This window comes from Chinchilla lanigera, unplaced genomic scaffold (assembly GCF_000276665.1).
Source record: "Chinchilla lanigera isolate Chin_1 unplaced genomic scaffold, ChiLan1.0 scaffold00071, whole genome shotgun sequence".
In the NCBI taxonomy this organism is placed as follows: domain Eukaryota; kingdom Metazoa; phylum Chordata; class Mammalia; order Rodentia; family Chinchillidae; genus Chinchilla; species Chinchilla lanigera.
Window position 1 is genome coordinate 57,012 of NW_004955472.1, and position 25,587 is coordinate 82,598.

A 25,587-nucleotide genomic window follows, 5' to 3' on the forward strand; every position below is an offset into this window, starting at 1 on the left:
TGGGGAGCCGCCGGGCCCTGGCGTGCGTACGGCGCCGAGACGGCCTTGCGGACCCCGCCCGCTCTGCCGAGTCTCGGCGGCCCTGGAGTCCGACGCGCTGCCGTTGCTCCACCCGGCCGGAGGACACCGTGCACCCGTTCAGATCGCGAGGAGGTGTGCTCTGCTGCCCAGGGAGCGGTGCGGTGACCCGGCTGACCCGGCCGTGGGCGCTCTGAAGGAAGTCAAGCCGACTCATTGCGCGGGAGTCGGGCTCTGGGTTTCAGATCTCTCTACGTGGCCCTGTTGTCCTCATTGCGGAGTCTCAGCTCTCCGTGTGGAGCACGGTAGATAAGAAACCATTACAGCCGTCACTTCGCTCCCAAAGTGAAGCCTGTGGCTGAGGGACACAGACAGGAGACTTTCTCTAGATAGCCTCTTGTGCCTTTTCAGTTATTTATTTATTTAATTAGTTAATTGAAACAGGGACAGGGTCTTAACTGTATATAGTTCTTAATTCCGTACAGGTCTTAATTGTGTATAGTTGTGTAGCCCAGACTGGCCTGGAACTTTTGGGCAATCCTCCTGCCTCAGCCTTCTGAGTGGTGATATTAGAAATGTGCGCCACACCTAAGGACTTTCCAGTTTTAAGTCATGTGAATATACTACCTAATCAAGAATTTTTAAAAAGTCCTCCCCTGCCCCTTAGGTTCTGTCTCCAGTACCAAGTTTTATATATATATATATATCTCCTTTACTGTTACAGTATTGTCTAAGGTTTAACTTCTTAAAAGAGCTTTGGTGTTAAAAATAACATTTTTATATTTTTAATAGTTAGTTTATATGGCTGGCTAGTTCTACCTAGGTAGAATAATCAGTAACCTGCTAAATATTAAGCTCTGCCACATGGAAAGTTTACTGATCTTTGTAAAGCAAATAGAAATTGATCAACCATGAATAGTTTGCTTTACCTCACCTCCCAAATTGATTCTCACCAACAATGTATTCAGTTCAAAAACATGTGTTGGTTAGTGCAACAAGGATTACATAACTGGGCATGGTGGTGCACGCCTGAAATCCCAGCATTCCAGAGGCTGGAGCAGGAGGATTGCCACGAGTTTGAGGCCATCCTGGGCTACATAGTGAGTTCAAGGCCACCCTGAACTACAAGGCAAGACCATGTCTAAAAACAACAGGGCAACTAACCAAACTTGAAAACAACAAAAACCCCCCAAACAAACAAACAAACAAAAATTACGTAAAAACACAAGCTAGCTATTTTGGAAGAACAGTTTTGTCACTTCTTGACTAGTGCTTAGGTCTTGTGACTGTGACTCTCGGCAGAATTCTCATTTTATTACCTAATAAATGCTTTCCATTGGGGGAAATTATATTTCACGAGGGAACAAAATCAGAACCAGCCCAGTGATGGAGTGTTTGGCCCAACAATGGAGCAGTTGTTACAGTCACAGATTCTACCCTTAAAGAGGTGGAGGACCAAGGGGAAAAGACTACTGATGGGTTTTCCAGTGAATTTCAGAGAGAAGCTCTCTTTGTTTGACACCCTTACTCAAGTTCTCTGAATTCCTGGTTACAGATTCTAAATATAGTATACTTTCTGAAACCTGAGCATTGAGATCACAGTCCTGAGGTGAAATTTTATGTTCATACAGATGTTTAAAATGTTTGCTAAATCTTATCTCTTGCCTTGAGTTTTACTTTTTGAATGGAGGGTGGAGAGGAGTTAACAATAGTATATTTGTGTGTGATAGGTCCGTGATGCCCAGGGTGAGGTAGCAGTTTACTAGGGTTGGGAGAGGGAACTGAAGTTTATGTGAATCCTTTCCTTAAGAGATGACACTTACCCTGAGTTTTGAAGGATGAGATGGCACCTAGGTGTGGGGAAGGGTTTAGGTAGAGGCACTTGTATCTATAAAAGCATAGAGGTCCAGGAAAGTTGAACTGTAGTGGTTTGGTGTGGCTGGTGCTTTGGCACAGGGTAGGGCTGGGTTTCGGTCAGCACAGTGGATTTTATAGTGATACAGTGTGGCACCTTGTGATGTAACGTGGTGGTCAGATTTATGAACTTTGGAAGGGTCGCTTTCAAAGCCTGTGGGAGGCAGGGCATGACTGGAGATAGGCAATCACTTAGCTGTTTCAGTAGTTCAGATCCAAGATGAGAGATTGGGCTAAGGAGGCTCTGGTTGGGATGAAAGATATTCAGGAGGTGAATTGACAGGGTTTAGGAGGTGCTGGTGAGGAGCAGAAAAGACACGGACGTCAAGGCATTTGGGTGAGGAGAAGTGCACAACTGAGAGAACAGTTAAGGAGGAACAGGTTGGAAAAGAGGAGCTCAGAGTTCAGTTTGGAACACGGGCTTTCAAGTGCTCATAGGACGCACAGCAAGAGATACCTGGTGTGTGTATTTGGAGTTGTCAGTCCTGCCCGCTGCTGGTGTGTATGTAGTGCTAGTGAGTTATTAAAGGTAAGGTTTTTATCTTACTCATCTTTCTGTCTTGCTTTAAGAGAGTGTACAGTGTGAGAGTGAATAGATTGTTTTCCTTATAAGATATGATCTTGAATCTTGGGGAAGTAATTTTTCTTCTCTGGACTTGTGTTTCCCTTTCTGTAAAGTGAGAGAATTCACCTAGATCAGTGGAGTTCTGTACCAGAGTTTTGTAATAGTCTCTTGTGTTGGTCTCAATTATAAGATATGGCAGGTAACTTTATAATAAGAAGCTAATATTTGCTTGCCTTTAAAATAAGAGTTAAAGCCAGGCATTGAGTTGATGCATGCTTGTAATCCCAGTACTACTGGACACTGGATTGCAAGTGTGAGCCCAGCATGGGCAATTTAGTGACTTAGCAAGACCTTGGCTCAAAATAAAAAACTTAAAAAGGAGGCAGGTGATGTAGCTCAGTACAGACGTCTTGAGTTCAATCCCCAGTACAAAAAGAAAAGAAAGAAAGAGTGGGAGAGTTGTCATTCCTTGTTAATTGCATTGCATTATGTTTTTTGAATGTGAGAGAAAGAGGTGGAGTTATAATTAATCTGCTTTAATTTCTTAACTAGCTATAATAGTGGGAATATCCCACAGCAGTGGAGGAAAAAGTTTCCTCCACTATAGTAAATGATTTATAGTTAAAAAAAAAACTTACTATAGTAAATGGTAGGATTTGAAACTAAAAAGTTCTATTTTTATATTGAGGAATTACTCTGATTATAAACAAAAATTTTTATTTTTTGAAACTTCAGGAACTCTATTTTAAGAAACTCTCAAAACGGAAAAATCAAGTCATGGAGAAGAATGGGAATAACCGAAAGCTTCGGGTTTGTGTTGCTACTTGCAACCGAGCGGATTATTCTAAACTTGCCCCAATCATGTTTGGCATTAAAACGGAACCTGAGTTCTTTGAACTTGATGTGGTGGTACTTGGCTCTCACCTAATAGATGACTATGGGTAAGATGAAAATGTTTTCTTACTCTTCTTTGTAGCAGTGTACTGAAGAGAGCTTGGATTTTTGTAGCCCTATGGACCCAGTTCTAGTGGTGTAGTGGCACTCGCTGTTAATCCTGGCACTTGGGAGGCTGAGGCAAGAGAATCACCATGAGTTTGAGACCAGCCTGAGCTACATAGTAAGTTCAAGGCCAGCCTCAACAACATAGCAAAACCCTGTCTCAAAAAAAAAAAAAAAAACACCTCAGTTTTACCACTGAGTAGTTTTTACGTAGCCTGGGAAAAGTTGTCAGGTATGTCTGAGCCTTTGTTTCTTCAGTTGTAAAACAGGCAGAAAGCTGTATCTAAGTTATTGTGGGGAATAGATAGTTAAAATGTCCATCACAGCAGTACTGCTTAGTAAATATTCATAAATGATAATTATAAATACTATTGTTATTCAGGAAAAATGCCACTTATAAATACAGATTTTGTGACTATAAAATATGCCATGTAATCTGTTCTGTGAGATTTTTCTTGTTGTTATTATTTTGCTAGGGATTGAACCCAGGACCTTATACATACTAAGTACATCTCCTGCTTAGCCACACACCCCACCCCAAGCCTGTTTTACAGGTTCTAGTGGCCATTCTTCAAAACTAGTTATAGGTCAAAAGAATATAAACTAATATGTATGGAATAAGATTTTAAAAATCTGATCAATGTTATGAGGTAAAGTAGAAATGTTACCAAGATCATTGATAATTATTTTTGTAGCATTAAGTTTATATTGATCATAAGGTGTATGTAGAAAATGAAGGTTAAGTAATCTTGGCGGGAGCAAAATACATAACACAGAAATAAACTTTTTTTTTTGGTTTTCATTTTGAGAGAGGGTCTTCTTACGTGTTTTAGGCTGGCCTTGACTTCACTGTGTAGCCTAGGCTGGTCTTGAACATGTAGCAGTCCTCCTACTTCAGCCTCTCCAGTGCCACCATGCCTGGATAATTTTGCTTTAGGTAATAAAGTGAGATTTAGTGCACCCATGTGGCATTAAGATGTTCATGCAGTCTTCAAAGATATTAAGAAATGGTTTATTACATAGGAAAGAAGTTTATATCAAAATTGTTATTTTCAGACTATTCTTTATAACCAAGCTGAGCATAGTGGCGCAGGCCTATAATTCTAGCACTTGAAGACTGAGGATTGCCAGTTCAAGGCCAGATGGATCACATAGCAAGATCCTGTCTCTAAATAATACATACATACATACATAATACATTATACAAGAGAACAACAGTAAAACAAATAAAAAACTTACCTTCAAAAACCAGTTTGACAATTTGCTGTAAGGTAGTACTTAAAAAATGGAGAAGAAAGTTATAGATAGCTCAGGGATCCATAGAATTTTTTTTTAAATGTGCAGTGAATTCTGGGTATCTACAAAAATCCATGTGAGTGACAGGCTAAAGCAGAAGAGAAGTTTTAGCTGAAGCCACATATGAAAGTCTGAGTCTTTTACTTACATAATGAAATTTTGATACACTGGTAGGAGAGAGACTCCAAGGAAAACTATAGTAGATTTCTTATCTCCTCCCTTAGTAATTAAGGGTGAAAAGGTGTAGTATTTGTCTGGTAAAACTAATGAATAGGACATTTTACTAGTACTTAATGAAAATGTTTATTTAAAATATTTTTGCCAGGTATTACTTGGGAGGCAGAGGCAGGAGGATTGCTGTGAGTTCAAGGCCAGCCTGGGCTACAAAGTGAGTTCAAGGCCAATCTGAACTGCATAGTGAAACCCTGTCTCAAAAAGACCAAAAAAAAAAAAAAAAATTCTAACTCAAGAGAGTGGTTGCTTCTGGGAAGAGCAGTTGAATGACTAGAAGACAAAAGTGGGAGACTTTTTACTATATAACCTTTTGAATTTTTTTTACTTTTTCTTTTTCTTTCTTTTTTTGATACAGGGTCTTGGTATGTAGTTCAGGCTGGCTTTGAACTCACTGTGAGTTTAGGCTGGCCTCAAACTCGCAGCATCCTTCTGCCTCAGCTTTCCAAGTGCTGGGATTTTGGCATATGCCTTGACCCCCTTTTGAAATTTAAATGTATAAATATATTACGTTTTTCTTCTTAGGATATGGGATCTTGCTATGTTGTCCAGGCTCCTGGGCGCAAATGATCCTCCTGCCTTCGTTGCCTGAGGTGCTAGGACTATAGGCATGTGCCACTGCATGGGGCCGGTAGTATTTATTTTAAAATTATACTAAAGCAACAGAAAAAGTAAGCTACCTTCTGTTTCAACTTCAGACAGTCCCAGATTTACAGTGATTCAACTTAGGTTTTCAACTTTATGCTGGCTGAGTCACATGTGATATGCATTCAGCAGAATTTCACATTCAGAATGTATTTCACATTTTGAATTGTGATCTTTTCCTGGGCTAGTGATACGAGGGACCATCCTTGTTCAGAATGCTGGGCAGCAAGAGCCAAGCTCAGCTCCAGGTTAATCATGAGATCAAGAGAGTAAACAGCACCTGGGTTGTAATTCTGGTGCTCTGGGAGGCTGTGGCAAGAGGATCCCAAGTTTGAGTCCAGCCTGGGCAACTTAGTGACTCTGTGAGACTGTCTCAGAATAAAAAATTATAAAAGGGGTGGGGATATAGCTCAGTGCCAATGCCTTGGGTTCAATCCTTAGTACAAAAAAAAAAAAGAAGAAACAACGGATATTCTACAATGCACTGTGTTTCTAAGTTACGATGTTTGGCACATTAGCTGTATTAAATACATTTTCATTTTGCAATTGGGTTATCATGACATAATCCCATAGTAAGTTGAAAAAGATCCAAATGTGGACATTTTTTTTAAAATCAGCATTTGTCTATTCTTAAGAATTGAGTAAAAAAGTAACAACAGCGTACTTAAGAAATTCACTTTTTCATTTAACAAATAGTTATTATGCAGTTAGCATGTGCCGAGTGGCAAATAAGATGGACACAAAGTCCTTGTTTTCATAGAACTTACATTCTGATGGGAGAGATGGGTGATATACAGAGAAGTCAAAAACAAAAAAAAGAAAAGAAAAAGTAATAAAATAGTAAAGGAGATAAAAATGATAAAGGAAAACCTATAATAAATTTATTATCTGAAGTACTTTCATTAGTGGGGAGAAAATTAGGAGTAATTGAACTAAATATTCAATGTGTAAAATACATTTTTGTAAGAAAAAGCTCAGGCTGTAGTAATGGCAGAGCAGTTTACATCTAACTCATTCCTTCAGCTACTCCTTATAAACTCTGGAAAATATTTTTAAAAATACTCAAAAGCGCTGGAAAACAATCTGTAGCAGGCAGAAACTGAAGGAGAGTGAATCTATAAAACAAGGGAGCTGTCTTATAGTAGGTAAAATATATGTTTAGTGCTTCCTCAGAGTATCCTGCAATCTATGTGATATAGGTTAACTAGAATTCAAGCAAAAAAGCCATTGTTGCTCAGGCTGACATACTAGAAAACAGAAGTTTGGGTTATAACATGAAAACTGAGAGGAAAAATTCTAGAAATGAAGGATCATAGAGGGGAAATCCAGAATCTGTATATTGATTATTTTCAAATTCTTGGTTGACTACTGAACTGTGTATGCATGGGACTCCGAGAAACTCATGATAAAACAGGAGCTGGAGGCTCAAGAAACTGACAGCAGTTTCATCCGTTGTCCATTTCACTGGAGACAGTTTAGAGTCTGAACCCTGCCAAGTTAGAGGGCCTTCATAAATCCCTCAGGCTTTTCATTGAAACCCTAGAAACTTACACCTTAGTCTGTAAATTGTGTCCAGTTTGCTCCATCAGGAATTAAACTGAACCAGATTCATCCTGAGAACATTCATTCATTCATTCTCTTTGTTTGAGACGTGGTCTCACTATGTAGTTTAGGCTGGCCTTGAACTCACTCTGTAGCCCAGGCTGGCCTCAGACTTGTGGTGATCCTCTTGTCACACCCTCTCAAGTGTTGGAATTATAGGTCTGTGCACAAGTTGCACATCCAGTAGCTTTCTGCTTGTTTAAATGAAAATAGGTCTTAAAAGGAGGATAATAGAACCTGGAGGCTCTTCATATCAACCGCAATGTCCCACATATAATCACAGATTACTAGATATGTCAGAAGCTAGAAAATTTGAACCAGCATCAAGAGAAAAAGTAGTCAATAGAAACAGACCCAGGAGCCAGGGATATAGCTCAGCGGCATAAGTGCCTGCTTGGCAAGCACAAGGTCCTGAGTTTGATTCCAATCACAAAAAAAAAAAAAAAAAAAAAACAGAAACAGACCCAGGGATGGCTCAAATGTTGTAATTAGCAGACTCTGAACAAGCGTGTATCTCAACATAGTCAGGGAAACTATAAAAAATAACCTATTAAGTCTAAGGCTGAAAAGTACAGTATATAAAATTCAATTGATATAGCTGCCAAAAAGAAGATATGGTCAGTGAACTTGAAGGCAGATAAATAAAAATTAGGTAAAGAACAGATTAACAACAGACATTATATAAAGTAAAAAACAGCTTCAGTGACTTCTGGGACAATACCAGAAGCAATCTAATAAAATTGATATTTCCAAAAGAAAGGAGGAAGAAAATGGGGCAGCGGTATTTTAGAAGAAGGGGTGGCCAGAGCTTTCCAAATTTGGTGAAAAAAACAACGTAAAGGTCCAAATAGGTCAACAACCCCCCCCCCCAGGGTAAATACAGAGAGCGTGACACCAAGGCACAACATAGTCATCTTGCCAAAAACTGAGAAAAATACTGATGGCAGCAAGAGAAAACTGACATTTTCATAGGGGAATAATGTTATAAAAGATAACTGGCTCTTCTCTAAAACAACAGAGACCAAAAGATAGTGGAACATCTTTAACATGCTCAAAGGGGGAAAAAACCCTGCAGAAATATTTATCCAGTGAAAATATATTTTAAAGAAGAAGTAGGCTGAGTGGTGTCGCATGCCTGTAATCCTAGCACTTTGGGAGGCTGAGGCAGGAGGACTGCAAGTGTAAGGCTAGGCTGGGTAATTTAGCAACTTAGTAAGACCCTGTCTTAAAATTATATATATGTATGGGGCGGGGGGAGGGAGAGAGAGGGAGAGGAGCCACAGACAAGAACATCCCCTTGCCATGTCATGCCCCCCGGGACCTGCCTGTTCTGACCAGGCTCTACCTGTGACTGTGAGTCTTGGGGCACATTTTAGATCTAAACCATAATACCAGGAACAGAGAAACAACAACAAAATGTAGATGGGACAAAAAGGAAACAAAAAAGAAATAAGTGACAAGATTATAGACCTAGAGCCAGTCATATCAGTAATTTAGTGTAAATGAATTTATTCAATTAAAAGGCAAGGGTTTGTTAGACAAGGTGAAAAAGCTATGTGCTATCTACTAGACACATTAAGTATAGAGGTACATGTAGATTTAAAATTAAAAAATGAAAAAAAATCACACCATGCCCAACAGCAAACATAAAAGAGCTACTGTGAGTATGTTTATATCAAGACTTTCGTACAGTGAATATGACTAGAGACAGGAACTGCTACTCTTACAGACATTAAAACAGTAAAAGATCAACTCCTTAGGGAGCTGTAACAATCCATATGCATCTAGTAACAGTTTTAAAATACGTGAAGCAAAATCTGAGAGAACTAAAGGACATCTAGGCAAACCTGCAATTAGAGTTGAAGATTTTAACTGTTCTCAGGAACTGACACAGTAGGTAAATAGAAAATCCCCAAGGATACAGAAACCTGGAGCTAAACAGCTAATGACCTTAACCTAAATGACATTTAAAGACAGGTATTCCCAGTTATTGCCAAGTACTTGTTCTTTTCATATGAGTATTCACCAAGATAGAGTATGAGTATTCACCAAGATAGAGCAGGTCATAGGGCTTCAGTTGAGTCTCAGTAAATTTCAGAAGACAAATATTAGAGAATGCAATCCCTGATCATAGAAGTTAAATTTGTTTGTCAAACAGACGAAATGGACAAACTCCTTGAAAAAAAGCACTGCTTACAAAAGTTATGTTGAAGAAATAGGAAATCTCAGTGAAATTGAGACTGGTACAGTGGTACATGCCTATAATCCCAGTAAATGGAGGCTGAAGCAGGAGCCCTGCCAGTTCAAGGCCCACCTCTGCTACATTGTGAGTTCAAGGCCAGACTGGACTACATAGCAAGACCCTGTTTCAAGTTTATCTCAAGAATCGAAGATTGACTTAAAATGTGAATATCAGTGTAATTGATATAAAGGAGAAGCCTATATGACTATTTCAATTTTGACAAAATTACACAATCATCCAGGCTTGGTAGTATATCCCTGTAATCCTAATACTATAAAGGACTGAGGCAGGAGGATTGCAAGTTCGAACCCAGCCTGGACAACTTAGTGACATAATGAGACCCTGTCTCAAAATTTAAAAAAATAAAATAAAGGGCTAGGGATGTAGCTCAGTGTGAAGGCCCTGGATTCAAACCCCAGTACCAGGAAAAATAAATAGTGAGTTATGATAAAGCTCTTAACTTGGAATAGAAGGGAAACTTCAGTTTGATAAAGGCCATCTGTGAGAAGCCTACAGCTAACATAATGTTTATGGTTTCCTCCTAAGATTGGGAATAAGGGAAGGATTTCTACTTTCCTCGCTTCAACTTGTACTAGATATAAAATAAAGGAAGAAATACAAATAAAGACATGATTGGCCAGGCATAGTGTTGCATGTCTATAATCCCAGCACTTGGGAGGCTGAGGCAGGAGTATTGCTGCAAGTTCAAGGCCAGCCTGGGCTACAAAGTGAGTTCAAGGCCAGCCTGAATTGCATAGTCAAACCTGTGTGTCTTTGTCAAAAAGAAAAAAATAAGTAAAGGCACAATTTATAGATAACATTATTATTTGGGGGAGAGGGCCTTTTTTTTTTTTTTTGAGAAAGTCTGACCATGTAGTTCAGTCTGACCTCAAACTCTTGGCAGTCCTCTTGCTTCAGCCTCCCACTTGGGATAACAGGCACGTACCACCATATAGGAAAATCTAAAGAAAACTACAAAACAACTAATAGTATATCTGTTTGATGCACAGTTGGTACAGTGTGTGACAGGTTCCTGGAAAAGATTCCAGATGCTTGTGTATGTACCTCGAGCAAAGAATTGCAAGCATACACCCAGTGGTAAAAGGAAAAGCAGCTACGCTTACCGAAGTTAATGGGGAAGTTGTGCTCAGAGCAAGCAGGTTTGTGCCAGCAGAAACAGAAAGGTGGCACGAACATGAGAAGAAGTGCCAGGGTGGTGGGGAGACCAGGAAAAAAAGCTAAGTCAGGTTTTTGGTTTTGAAAGACTTGCATCCCACTTAGCATCTCTCATCGGCTGTCTGTGAATATGAGTGAAAAAAATTATTGACCAGGTATAAGTCTTCTCAAGGGAATCTAGTGTGCATGAGTTTCCCGTAGTCTACCCTGTTATAATCACATGCATGACATGCAGTCCCTATGTGTGACCCTTTCATGATGTCCGAGTAGGGGGAAGGTTAGTGTAGGCCAGCTACTGTATCTAACGGATGTGCTCCAGACTGGCGCTCTACAGATTTCCCAGGTCTTCGTTCTCTTTATTTCTGCTTCTCTTATGACAGTGGATGGAGGATTGGCCCTGAGGGGTTTCCCAAGTTCAGGTGAATGGAGAAGTCCCACAGCCCCAGTTGTGCTATCTGCACTACAGCGATGTGTATAAAGAATCCTTAATGCCCTAATGATCTGAGAAAATATGAAATAGATCAAATAGATTATGAAATTTTATGTACAGTGTTTTTAACTGTTAAAGTATGTGCATAAAATGAAAGAAAAATTATATTGTTGCTGATTGGTGGATTTGTGGATAATTTCCATATTTTGTATTTTTAAGATAATTAACATATAAAGAAAAGACCGTATCTTAAAATTTAGTCATAACAGGAACTTTAAGGCATTGAGAGTTGCTGTTATTATAGCATGAAGCAATCTTGAAACTGCATTTCATTGCTATATTAATTCTATAAAAGCTACATTTCATTCTCTACAGAATTATGCTTGCATTAATGGGACCACAGAAAGAGAATTGAGAAGATAATTTCCATCATTCAGAAACTGATAGTACAGTGACATGTTGGGCATCCAGGTTTCCTGGCTTCTTTTTTTCCTAGAAAAAAATGAGCTTTGCTTTCATAAGTAACATTTTTTCTTAGTAAAGTACATACTTGTTTGTAAAAGTTGATATTGAAAAAGAAAAGAAAAATGTCTTAACCACTTTTAAGGTAGGATTTGCCTAATAAAAAACAATTTTCCTCAAAATGTTTTCCGTCCAGCTGCTGCTGGGAGGGGCGCAGGGAGGCTTCTCAGGTGGAGGGTGTGTTTCATCTTGATCTAGGTGGCTGCTGCACAGTACACCTGTAAACAGCTAACCAGGCTACAAGTTCTACTGAAAGGGCTAGCAGACCGCTCTTTATTGTTTGTGTAAGTTATATTTCAATTTATTTTTTGTTTACCCAAGCAAAAATTTAAATGTTTCTTCCTTTATGGCTACTGTTAGAACACTTTTTTTGGTATGTTACGAATGTGAACGTGCTCTCACATGCTTATTTCTCTCCTGCTCTAGAAACACATACCGCATGATCGAACAAGATGACTTTGACATTAACACTAGGCTCCACACAATTGTGAGGGGGGAAGACGAAGCAGCCATGGTGGAGTCTGTGGGCCTGGCTCTAGTGAAGCTACCAGACGTCCTCAACCGCCTGAAGCCAGATATCATGATTGTTCATGGGGACAGGTTTGATGCCCTGGCCTTGGCTACCTCTGCTGCACTGATGAACATCCGCATCCTTCACATTGAAGGAGGAGAAGTCAGTGGGACTATTGATGACTCCATCAGACATGCTATCACGAAGCTGGCTCATTATCATGTGTGCTGTACCCGAAGTGCAGAGCAGCATCTGATCAGCATGTGTGAGGACCACGACCGCATCCTGCTGGCAGGCTGCCCTTCCTACGACAAACTTCTCTCAGCCAAGAACAAAGACTATATGAGTATTATTCGGATGTGGTTAGGTATGTACGTCAGGCTTTCTCAGCTTATGTCTGTTTTGTCAGAAAATGTTGGGTATACGTCAGCCCTTTTAGAAACAATTAATTTTCAGCAGTCAGAAAATTATCTGCTGAAGTGTACCTCAGGCCTCATTCAGGCCGGGCGTTTGTTTATGTACTGACTAATCCGAGCAGCACTGGACCAGGTACCATTTCAACTGGTTGATTCTTGTTTTGAATAAATTTGATAATTGTCATTTTTATATTTCCTTATATCTTATAAAAATTAACCAAAAAATGCGATTTTTGGTTGTCCAGTATTTAAATAATTGGTCTGGTAAGCGGATAAGGTTATATGTAGTTCTTGTATCTTGCCCTGTAATACTACTTTAGCTGAGATTCACTTTTTCTGTAAAATAGGCTTACTGATTGAACTTCTGAAAAAAATCTATATTTATAGACTGGAATGCTTTTAATCCATTGGATATAATATAGGTGAATATTTAGTTACAAGGACAATTCCTCGCCAGACATGGTTGTGTACACCTTTAATTCCAGTACTCTGGGAGGCTGAGGCAGGATTGAGAGTTCAAGCCAAGCCCGGGCATGTTAGACAAAACAAATAAAAAAATCAGCAACAGCCAAAATAAGGCCCTGGATTCATTCCCTAGTATCCCCTTCAAATTACAAAATTATATATGTAATATGATGCTCCTGCCCTTTTGCATACTGGGAAATGAACCCAGGGCCTTATCACTTAGCTACATTCCTCGCCCTTTTTTTTATTATTATTTTGAGACAGGGTCTCTGCTAAGTCCCTTAAGTTGCCCAGACTACTTTTGAGCTTGGGATCCTTCTGCCTTAGCCTCCCAGAGTGCTGGGATGACAGCCGTGTGCCACCACACCTGTTTTATTTTTATAAAAGCTAAGTCAATGAAAAGGTTAGGAAGAGTGTACACCAAGTCATTTATTATATTAATTTCTGGTGTGGGATATGTATGTGTATGGTGGGTTGTTTTGTTGTTGTTGTTGTTGTTGTTTTTTGTCTTCTGCATTTTATTCTTTACTACAAAGGAAAAATTATTTTAACTTTTAATGCCTTTTTTGGTGGTATTGTTGAAATACTCAGATGAGATAATGAATATTAAAAGCAGTTAACAAATCTCAAGTTCTTATCACTATAAGTGTTTGATGATTATTGTAGAAAAGCAGAAGTCATAGTTGTATCACCAGAGTTTGTTATCTTTGTGAATAAAGTGTAGAAGTCTTAATTTTTCAATGATCAATGATCTAGCTTCCTGGAAATTACCTTTTGCTAGTGAGAGGTAAAGAAAACAAGTTTACAAAACGAATGCTAATTGGTGAATTTATAATGAATATACTATATAAGGGAAAAGTAAAGACTGATTAAGATAGAACCTTTTTCTAAAAGTAAATGTATTGAATAATGGAATAGAAAACTATTCAGTGATTGTGTAATCAAAGAAATTGTGCATATTTTTATCCAGATCATGTCAGAACAGGAAAGGAATTGGGCTCTCTCAATAGATAAATTAATCCACTCATATTTCTCATTTTTGGGCAGATTTATAGTCATCAAAGAACCTGCCTACATAATGTTGCTGGAACAATTTTTTGTCATTTTATCTCCTTTTCTTTCATATGCTTCTAAGTAAATTTTCTGATAATACTGTTAGCTCTCTGTGTATCTGGAAAACCTTGTTTTACAGAAAAACTTAAATGAATCATGGAAAAAAATTAGAAAACAGACGATAGCAAGATTATACTTACAGGGCTTACAGTCTTATTTGGGGTCATTTAAACAGTTCTTTATGAAAAGAAGGATGATAAAATAGCAAAAACTGGATTTTGTTTTGTTTTTGAAATCATGAGAAAGAAAACTGAAGATAATGAGCCAGAACCATCTATCTGTGACAGTAATACATTTTGTGCAAAGTCTGTACCTGCTTCTTCTTAATATGAGCAACTTCTCATATTGTCACCCTGCTTATAGGAAAACGGCTTGAGGCCACTTACAACACACAGCTTTGTAAATAGAACATTAATATATAACAATCCTAATTAAAATACTAGCAAAGTTAAAAAGGATTACAAGATTGAGCATAGAGTGTGGACAGTTTAGTAACTTAGACCCTGTCTCAAAAACAAAGGTGGGGTTGGGGGAGCTGGGGATGTATTATACTGGGTCCAACCCCCCGTGCAGAGTGGAGCGCATTTTTAGTTTTATGGAATGACACAGGCCCCGTGGTAAATTTCTATATTGTTTAGCATAGCAATGTGAGTCCAAACTGTTTCCATTTTAACTATTTGCTAAAGACTGTCTTGGTATCCAGGGATGAGTGAAGTCTTTCCAGTCCTTTGAACAGAGTTACAGACACCTTGACATTTGTTGCATATCTGATAGGTGATGATACAGGGAAGTGCAGTACCTATACATTATGTGAAATGCTCATTCAATCTCTAAATTCCTTGGTTTGTAACAGTCTTAATGAATAATGCTTATTATTCATTACAAACATTAGTTAGAAATTGGAAATATTTTTAGTGTTTTGGGATATTTTGGATTTTATTTTATTTTATTTTTTGTTTTGTTTTTTTGTTTTTTCTCCGGTACCGGGAACCGAATTCACGACCTTGCGCTTGCAAGGCAGGCACTTTTGCCGCTGAGCTAAATCCCCAGCCCTAGTTTGGATTTTAAAACAATGAATTTCTATTCCTGCTATTTAAAGGTATATTTTGTTTATAGCATTAATCAGTAAAATCAGCTGTTGGCTGATTCCTTCACCATTTCCTCTGAGTTCGTATTATTTGTTTCTAAGTTGAATGCCCTGTTTAGAACATGACAAACTGTTTTTACCTTAGAATTTTTAAAAGCACAAACTTTAGGTCTTGCTTTTAGAACTTGCTGCTGCTTTTTAAGATTCTTAACTAATGGAGGAATGTGGTTTGGTTTTCTTTAAACAGGTGATGATGTAAAATGTAAAGATTACATTGTTGCACTGCAGCACCCCGTAACCACTGACATTAAGCATTCCATAAAAATGTTTGAATTAACACTGGACGCACTTATCTCATTTAACAAGCGGACCCTTGTTCTGTTTCCAAATATTGATGCAGGTAATTGAAGTTGAAAATGAAATCATGCCACCTACCTCTTCAAATTTTGTGTTTCTGTTACCTATTGATTGCCTTCCTATCTCACCTATCTTTAATTGAAGGCCACTCTACTCTGAAATGCATTCCAATTCTTAAAGAATTACTTGTTTTGCCATAGATCAAAAAACTTGTGATGTTTTTGTTGTGTGGTAGAAACTTAATAAAAAATAAATGAATTTTTAAAAAAAATCTCTAATCTCTACTTTAGTCTCATGTTTATTCTCTTCTTTTTGAGTTTTCACCAAGAGCCATGAGACACAAACATTAGAAATCAAAGTAAAAGAAAGTCTCTCAGGAAGTCAAATGATTCCACCGACCACAGTAAAATAGCCATACTACTTATTTCTTGTTTTTCTTATTTATGTTAGCTGTACTTTAACGTCATTTTGAGCGTAAGCAGTTTTGATCTGGAGTCCCCAGTCAGTTGATCTCCAGCCTGCCCTGGTTGATCATCTGCTGGTGGATGATAGTATTGAGGGCTTGGTACTAGTGAGACTTTAGACAGGCTCATGGGGATATGAGGTACAAGTGACAAATGCCAGAGCAGAGCTTGACACATTAGAATTGTCAGATATTAGTGGTTATTGTTAGCAGAGACTATTCGTTGGTGAGCTCTTAGGCATCCTTTGATGAAGGAGGACCTTTTCTCAGCAGTGCCAAAATGGTCACCATCTTACTCTGAATGAACATCTCTTAATGTCCCTTGAGTAGTCTTTTATGTGAAGAGAAACAAGTTAAGGTATTGGTTAAAAAAAAAAAAAAAGACTACAGTAATACCTTAGCTCGTAAATGTTTCTCTTTGCATATAATTTGTTTGCAAACAAAAGTGGCAAAATTTTGCTTCCCTTTGCAAACTGCATCAGGTGACAAACTATGGCAATCTTCCCTACACAAACACAATGCAGCCACCTACCCCCAAACCATAAAACAAATTGAGTTTGTAAACTGAAGTACCATTGTACTCAGTCCAGATTTTGCTCAGGTAACACATCAGTATTTCAGAAAACTGTAACATTTATTCTTTCCTAGTCCTTTAAATGCTTCATAAATATTTATAGTGTATTTATGTATCCTTTAATACATTCTGTTTGTAATATACTTTTCTGATTGTATACACCTTAGAGAAGTGCTGTTTCCTCTGTAAAAATAAAAGGCCCCATCATTTAAAGGTGAATATTTAAATCATGAATGCTGCTTACTTTATTTGAGGTTTTTGATAAAATGTATACAAGGAACAATAGGAAAGTATGAAAACATCACTTTATCTGGCTTCGGGCCCTATTCCCCAATATAGAATTCTGTAGAAAACTACATTAGTGCACATAGCTTCTTGCTAAGAGGACCCTTGAACTGAATCCAGACCTGAATCTTGGAGTAGAAATACCTCTGATGTGCCCACATACTCAGTAATTATAGGTGAGGACTGGTGTGCTCTGGCAAGACTATATGCAGAAAGAAATGGCCAGGTGTGCTCCAGGGAGTTAAACCCTGAGCCCACGTAACCACCTTGCCACATAGAGAAAGTTAGAACAGATGCACGCACAGCTCTGCCAAATCAATGGCTCCTGCCCATTGTGGGCAGTTCTCTGTCTTTTAACCACTCAGATGAGCAAATTTTCCTTCCTTGGCTAGAAGAAATAAATAGAGTTGCAAGGAGAGACACATTAAATATTAGTTCCTCTTCATATATCTTCAAAAAGTTTTAAGTCAGGCATTTAAAATAAAGTATCAATGTAGGGGTATAGCTCAGTACTAGGGCCTAGCACATGTGAGGCCCTGGGCTCAGTCCTCAGCACGGAAAAAAAAGTCTGAAAGAAAAATATGATAAAATAGTCACCCACAGTATCAGACTGTCTTTCCTTGGAGTTTAGTCTGCACACATGGGAGTGCAATCCAGCGGAGCTGTTACCAGTGTAAATGTGAGCAGAGTTGGGCAGAGGTGTCTGATCAGCTTGGGGTCGGAGTCTGAGATGTTTCTGTTTAGAGATGAGACTGTACCTGTCTTTAGCCTCTTCACTGTTTAAGGTGAGGTTTTTACTGGGCTCTGTTTGAAAAGCCCCTGCTGCTCCTGTTTTGAGTTCCTTAAGGAACTGAAGCAGAGAGAGCTGCTCATGTGTTTTAGGTGCTCCTCATTCATGAAAATATCATTGATTAAAATTACTATTCCCTAGTAACTAACCAGAGTGTTTAGGGAGATTTCTGTAGGGGTGACACTTGCCAGTGAAAATGACTTACTTGTCACATGAACTGTTCTAACAATTGTTTCTTTCCATTTTCACAGGGAGCAAAGAGATGGTTCGAGTGATGAGGAAGAAGGGTATTGAGCATCACCCCAATTTTCGTGCAGTTAAACATGTACCATTTGATCAGTTTATACAGCTGGTTGCCCATGCTGGTTGTATGATTGGGAATAGCAGCTGTGGGGTACGAGAGGTTGGAGCTTTTGGAACACCTGTGATCAATCTGGGCACACGTCAGATTGGAAGAGAAACAGGTGTTTGCCTTTGCTTATATTTCATCTGTGCTTTTATATTTGTATGATTTTTATATGGTATATACATGCCAGTGAAGGGTATGTATTTTTGTGAACAAGTGAGCGAATGAGGTGAATAATAATAGCATAAAATCTATAAACAGAACATAATGATTACCAAAGTTTTTAGAACTCTACTTAGGTTTTTATTATATTTCTAATATCAATTAGAGCTAAGTGATTCTTAGTTAATTATGGTCTCTAGCCAAGCGTGGCAAAGCACGTTTGTAATCCCAGCACCTGGGAGGCTGAGGCAGGAGGACTGTCATGAGTTTGAGGCCAGCCTGGGCTACACAGTGAGTTCAAGGCCAGCCTGAACTGCATAGCAAGATTCTGCCTCAAAAAAACAAAACAACTCCCAAAATAAAATGTTACGGTCTCTGATGTCCTTGTTCAAGAGAGAATGTGAGCTGGGCATAGTAGCACATGCCTGTTGTAATCTCAACACTTGGGAGGCTGAGGCAGGAGTGCTGCAAATTCAAGGCCAGCCAGGGCGACATAGTGAGTTCAAGGCCATCCTGAACTACATAGCAAGACCCTGTTTTAAAAAAACAAAAATAAACAGAGGGAGAGAGTGGATGTGGTTGAATGTGTCATCAGTATGTGAATATTACTTTTTCATTTCATGTAAAGTACTTTCAGCTAGTACTTGAGAAGATGGCAGTTCTAAGTAAGGTGCTTCTTAAAGTATAAGTAGTGGTATGCATTGAGCTAGATCCTCTTATTAACATTCATCTGTTGTCTAATACTATCTACATGCAAATGTCTACCTGTAGCTAAGGGAAACATGCATGGTGTAATGGGAAAAGAACTGGACTAGAACCAAGGAGACCAGTTCTATCTCTGATCTTTTCTCCATTCTTCAGAAGTGCCACCCTCACTTTCTGTTATCTTTAGATCTTCTCCTCTCATTTTTAGAATACTTAACACTTAGAGTTCTGGTGAAGAGCGAAGGCTGGCAAGGAAGATTGAAAAGGAACTGCCCGTGAGGTCAGAGGAAAACCAGGAGAGTGATACCGTTAAAGCCAAGAAAGTAAAGTGTTTTGAGGTAGTGGTGTTGAAAGCTGCTGAGAGTTCAAGAGACATGAAAGGAGAATTGAACCTTAGATTTGGCAGTGTTGTTCGTGTACTTTCTGCCCCTGTACTTACACAAATGTGGGTACCCATCCAGGATTCCTTTCCTTCTTTCCTTCACAGTGGGGTGGGGAGAGACGTGTGTGTGTCTCCTGCCTGCCATAGCTCAGCCTCCTCCTCCCTGTGCTCTGAACTCCATCCCATGTGCCTTCTCAGGGTACCTGCTCATCAGTCATCCTTTCTTTGCCATGTGTGTCTAACTTTGTCATCATCATGCTTCAGCCTATCATGTCTTATAAACAGTACAGAACCTTCCTCTGACCTGCCGTCTCTAGCACCACTCTTCCTCTCTTCTTGGCCAGGCCTATTGTCAGTCATGGCCACCCTTTCTGCAGTCACTGTCTCACCGTGGTCAGCAAATGTGTGTGGAGAAGTGACGGCTTGGGCAGCTGGCTGGCCGGTCCCCCCACCCGCCCTGCTGAGTGAGCAGCTGGCTGCGCAGACGCAGGACTGGCAGGTTGAGAGGGGGACTTAATAGGTGACTAGGGAAGCTGTATATGATGCTAGATTCAGCCACTTTATTTATGTCAATAAACAAGTAAAACCATGCTTTATTTCGTTGGAAATTTTCCCTTAAATGTTCGAAAAGTTTACCAAAAGTGCTTGGCAGTCTCTTAGGTTTCAGGACTAAATTATAAACATACCACACTGCTAACTTCTTTGTTCTTTGGATATTCCTGCTTCCAAATCATTGAAATGTGTCACTGGATTTACCCAGGGGAGAATGTCCTTCACGTCCGAGATGCTGACACTCAAGACAAAATATTGCAAGCGCTGCACCTTCAGTTTGGTAAACAGTACCCTTGGTGAGTATAGGACCTCTTTTTTGAGGTGATTTAAAGGGGAGTGCCTCAGGAACTATTTTAAAGCTCTCTAGATCACATTGAATCATCTTAAGAGAACTTTCTTCTGTGCTTAAGACACCCTACCTGCTGATGAGACCAGAATAGCAGATACCATTCCCCTTAGTACTCTGCCATAATTCCAATGTCTTTTTAATTTGTCTCAGTTAAGTAATGTAGTACTTCAGCTAGGAAATACTTCTGTAGCCTAATCTGATTTTCTGTAAGTATATAACATTGTACGTTATGATTTTTTTTAATGTGGATTATGTTTCGAAGTATATGTGCATTGTAGCAATGTTACTTTATTTTTTAAAGTTCTGGGGATTGAATCTAGGGACTTGTGGATGCTAAGAAAGTGCTCTTCAACTGAGCTACACCCCTAGCCCAGAGATGACACTTTGTATTCCTTTTTTTTGGTGGCAGTACTGCAAATTGAGTCTAGGTCCTTCTCACTGAGCTACATCCCCAGCCCTTTTTATTTTTTTATTTTGAGACAAGGTCTCATCAAGTTGCTCAGAGTGGACATGAATTTGCAATGCTCATGTGTGCTAGGATTTGAGGTGTGCAGTACTGTACCCAGCTGAGATGGTTTTTTAAAAAGAGTGTGAATACTTTATATATGAGCTCTCAGATTTCATTAAATAGCGTCTGTAATATAATTTAACATGTATGTCAAAAGCATTTAATTGTCTTCTTTGGATATTGCAGTTCAAAGATATATGGAGACGGAAATGCTGTTCCAAGGATTTTGAAGTTTCTCAAATCTATTGATCTTCAAGAGCCACTACAAAAGAAATTCTGCTTTCCTCCTGTGAAAGAGAATATCTCCCAAGATATTGACCATATTCTTGAAACTCTGAGTGCCCTGGCTGTTGACCTTGGAGGGACAAACCTCCGAGTTGCAATAGTCAGCATGAAGGTAAAATCACAGCTAAGCTCTTGTGAGTAATTGATTTTTAAAATTTAATAGTTAGAAGGTAAGACTGTCAACAGACAGAATCCAAGGAGATTCCCAAAAGTAAAACTGGGAAACCCTGACTCACTTGATCCATAGTGTAGGTTGTAGGTTCACTGACTCCCATCACAGAAAAAGAATTTTCAGGATATGTCAGTAGGAGGCATAAAAGGATTTATTTGGCAGAATTTTAAAAATACATACTCAAAGCAATAGACTCAAAGAAATAGACTTGTGGCCCCAAGCTGGGTATGTTTATGGGGATTTGAGGCTGTCCCTAAAATGGATTATCTAGAGTGTATATTGTAGTGTGCCAGGTCTTGTCCATTTGGTAGGCTTCGTTAAAATGTGAACCATTTGCATGTGTTTGAAGCTGAGACATGCTTTGTTCTTAATCGTACACTTGCTGAAGAGGGAGGTAGGGGTGAAGGGCATAGATAGGCCCAGAGCCTAGTTTTCAGGCTTACTGTCTTCAAGGCTCTTAGGATTTTTTCTCAAAGGCAGAAATAAAACAAAACTACCCTGTGTTCTGATGCAGCCTTTTTTGTTAAAAAGTATGATTTTAATATTACCATTTTCCTTATAATACTGAATTTTTAAATATTTTCTTTTTAATCCATCTTTATTTCTTCCATCCCACCCCATGACTAGAAACATATTGAAGACCTTATAATCATTTGCATGTAGCATTGACGGTTAGATCTATCACAGTGTTTGTCTTACCTTTTAAATAATCATCATTACAAAGAAGCAAATTCTCAGGCACTCTGAGGTAGCAGACTTGAATGGACAATGGGGAGACCCTATTAAGCGTCCCAGGGAGCTTTTGCCACTCAGGAGACCTGAAATTCTATAGTAGTGAGAATTTTAGTCAAGTGTAAAATGTGGAGCATGCTGATCACTGTCACCACACAGGTGAGAGTTATCTGCAGTTGGTTAAAGAAATCCCTTCTTCTCCAGGATATGCTTATTTGTATGGGTTCTCCATTTTGCATTTTTCCAAGTCTGCTCTTTTTTGATTACAGCATACCTTCCACATATTAACCAAACCATTGCCATAGCATTGACAGCTTGAGAGAGCCTTTATAAAAGTAACAAACTATGTTAAAAAGATCTCTTAATGACTTAATGAGGAAGAATAAACCTACCAGAAAAATCTTCGTTTAAAATATTTTAGAGGGCCCAGGATATAGCTCAACAGCACAAGCGCCTGCCTGGCAAGCACAAGGTCCTGAGTCCAATTCCCGGTACCAAAAAAGTAAAATAAAATAAAATAAAATAAAATAAAATATTGTAAATGTGTAAAGTTTCTTGAGAAATAGCAAAGCTTTTAAACACAAAATGTAGGAAGTTTATTAATATCATTAAGTCAAATAAAATAAAGCACAGTTTTCGCAAGTCAAAAGGCTCCCCTTATAAATATTTTTAAAAAGCTAACAATATTTTGTTAATGTGAAGATAATTTATTGCTCATCAGTGGCCAATATCCTTTGTAATGGTACAATTCTAGAGACATTTGTATTGAAATCAAGAAGAAAAAAATGTTTTCTGCAGTGTTATTTAGCATTATTCTGGAATTTTTAAAAGGAAATAAGGAAAAGAAAAAATGGAGATACAGACAGTAAGAAATATTATTTATAGATGGTATGATAAATCACATAGCTTATAAAGTTAGTAAAATGGTTGGATAGTATGATAAATATATAAGGCACAGTAATTTTCCACTTACATGAATTGTAGGCAAAGATTTGAGTTTCCCTTAGGTGAGTGTTTGCACATTAGTTTTACCTGTGGGCTTGGGGTCAGTCCCCCAGAATACACACATACACACACACACACACACACACACACAGATGCCTGGTTCCCACCTCGGAATAATTAAATGGTACCAAGCATTGATACATACTTGTTAAAGGCTGATTTGGTGTACAGTGAAGGTTGAAAAACACTAGGTTTATTTATTTATTTTTTATTATTTTTTGGTTTTTCTCCGGTACCGGGAACTGAACTCACGACCTTGCGCTTGCCAGGCAGGTGCTTTGCTGCTGAGCTAAATCCCCAGCCCCACTAGGTTTATTTTTAATGACAGTCATTGGAGGTAGCTTTCATCCTTGTATTTGATATCTAAAAATGCATTAAAAACAAGAGTATAAAGAGAAGGAAAATCCTACTCAGAAGAACAACAAAAACTCATAAAAATAATCAAAACTAGGAAACTATGTGATCTATAGAAAGAAAATTATAAAACTTTAGTATAAAATATTTTGTTTTAGAAAAGTGTCATCCATAAAAGTGCTAAACATTTTTATTGTTTATTTTTTGGACTGTTCATGAAGCTCTGTATTTTATTTGAAAATAGTACTGTTAAAGTGATTTTGGTATTTCTTTTTCTTTTTTTTTTAGTCTTTTTGAGACAGGGTTTCACTATGCAGTGCAGGCTGGCCTAGAACTCACTTTGTAGCCCACCCAGGCTGGCCTCAAACTGCCTCAGCCTCCCAAGTGAGTTTTGGTATTTTCCTGTATGGATTTCTGTTGTTTTTTCTCCTAGCTATAATTTTGGTTTTATGTACAGGTACACAGCTACCATACTATTTTTGGTGGATAGCCTAGAAGGGTAGAAAACAACCAAAAAGCCACGTTTTGCAAATGTGGTATCAGATTGCGTGCATTCTAATGATATGATGTCATAATCATCTATTAATTGTAACAATGTAGTACATGGTTTAAATAGCCAGTACAGAAGCGAGGCATGGTGGTGCACACCTGTAACCCTGGCACTCAGGAGGCTGAGGCAGGAGGATGGTTGTGAGTTTAAGACCAGCCTGGGCTACAACGTGAGCTCAAGGCCAGCCTGAACTGCATAGCAAGACCCTGTCTCAAAAAGACAAAAATAAATAAATAAATAAATAGCCAATACAACAACTCTATAGACAACATCTGATGACAAGGGGGATATGTTGGTATCACAATGGACTGATGTAATAGCAATCCAGGAGACTAGCCTGGCAAGAACAAGGTCGTAAGTTTGATTCCTGGTACCGGAAAAAAAAAAACCAAAATAAATAAATAAATAAAACAGGAGACTAAACACATTATTATTCAAATTAAAACATTAAAAGAATAAAAGGTGTAGGGGCTGGGGATTTAGCTCAGCGGCAAAAGCGCCTGCCTGGCAAGCGCAAGGTCGTGAGTTCGGTTCCCGGTACCGGAGAAAAACCAGCCTAGGCTATAAAGTGGTTCAAGGCCAGCCTGAACTGCATAGTGAAACCCTATCCCAAAAAGAAAAAAAAAAAAAAAAAAAGAATAAAAGGTGTAGATTTTCAGGGCTACTTTACAGAATATTTGTCTCTGAGGAAATTATAAAACATTTGGGTTTTTAAGGGAATCATTAATATACAAGTCATATCTTATAGTGATTTTCAAATATAAGAACATAGAACAAAGCTTCGTACTTTAAGATTTACTTCTGAAAAAGCATGTTGACAAATATTAAATGTTTTATCTGCATTTGAACATTGAAACAAATATAAAACAAAAATCCAATGTCAATACTGATCTTTGATACCTAATTGGATTTAAATATTAAGTAATTTATATTTTGTGGAAAGAAACTTCCATCAGTTCTTTCATTGTATATACTATCATTCCTTACCAAAATCGTCACTGAAATTTAAAAGACTGCTGTTAAGAGTAGTTTATTTTATTTTATTTTTTGGAACTGGGAATTGAACTTAGGACCTTGCACTTGCCAGGCAGGCACCTTGCCACGGAGCTATATCCCTGGCCCTAAAAGTAGTTATTTCTTGAATATTCAATCACATGCCATTTTAAATTAACCTTCAAAATTTCAGAGCATGGAATATACATGAATAGAGTATCCAAAAAAAAAAAATTTTTTTTTTAAAGAGTAAAAGAAGGATAACATAATAATAGGGGGCGCTTACCAAATTACAGACAAAGTGGTAGGAAATTATCAGTGGTTATTGTTTTACCTATTGGTTATCTACAAGATAGTTACAGACAAAAGAGGTAGGAGATTATCAGTAGTTGTTGTACTATGGTGTCTTCAAAGTGGCTTCTAAAGAAAATAAATAGAGCTATACATGAGTGACCTATTGAATAATCATTAACTATTCTCAGTGGTTGTTGTAGGAAACATAATAATAGACATGCATCCATTTACTAAATAGGATAGGAACAATACAAACATTACATTGGATAGATTAGTAGAAAAATATCAATGGCTGCTGTAATACATGGTGGTATCTTCAAAGTGGTTTCTCAGGAAGACAGAGATATGCAAGAAGGATCTAACAAGTAGCTACAGCCTAAGGGATGTCAAAAATAGCATATTACCTCCTCACCAGTGACTCCTGTCACTGAGGTGTGATGGCTGGAAGGCCAGGATTGAAAAGAAGGACCGAGGGACTTGCACCTGTGTCTAGCAAC

General features: G+C 38.4%; 1 protein-coding gene across 1 annotated transcript in view; it reads left to right on the forward strand.

Moving 5' to 3' along the window:
• Gne (glucosamine (UDP-N-acetyl)-2-epimerase/N-acetylmannosamine kinase) overlaps positions 1-25,587 on the forward strand; it is a gene marked incomplete in the record, with an annotated part of 35,931 nt that overhangs the window by 389 nt on the left and 9,955 nt on the right. Inside the window, 7 exon segments of the mRNA XM_005400982.2 lie at positions 1-153; positions 3,233-3,438; positions 12,067-12,518; positions 15,480-15,632; positions 17,953-18,165; positions 20,057-20,144; positions 20,892-21,102. Coding sequence (XP_005401039.2) covers positions 1-153; positions 3,233-3,438; positions 12,067-12,518; positions 15,480-15,632; positions 17,953-18,165; positions 20,057-20,144; positions 20,892-21,102 — 1,476 coding nt within the window.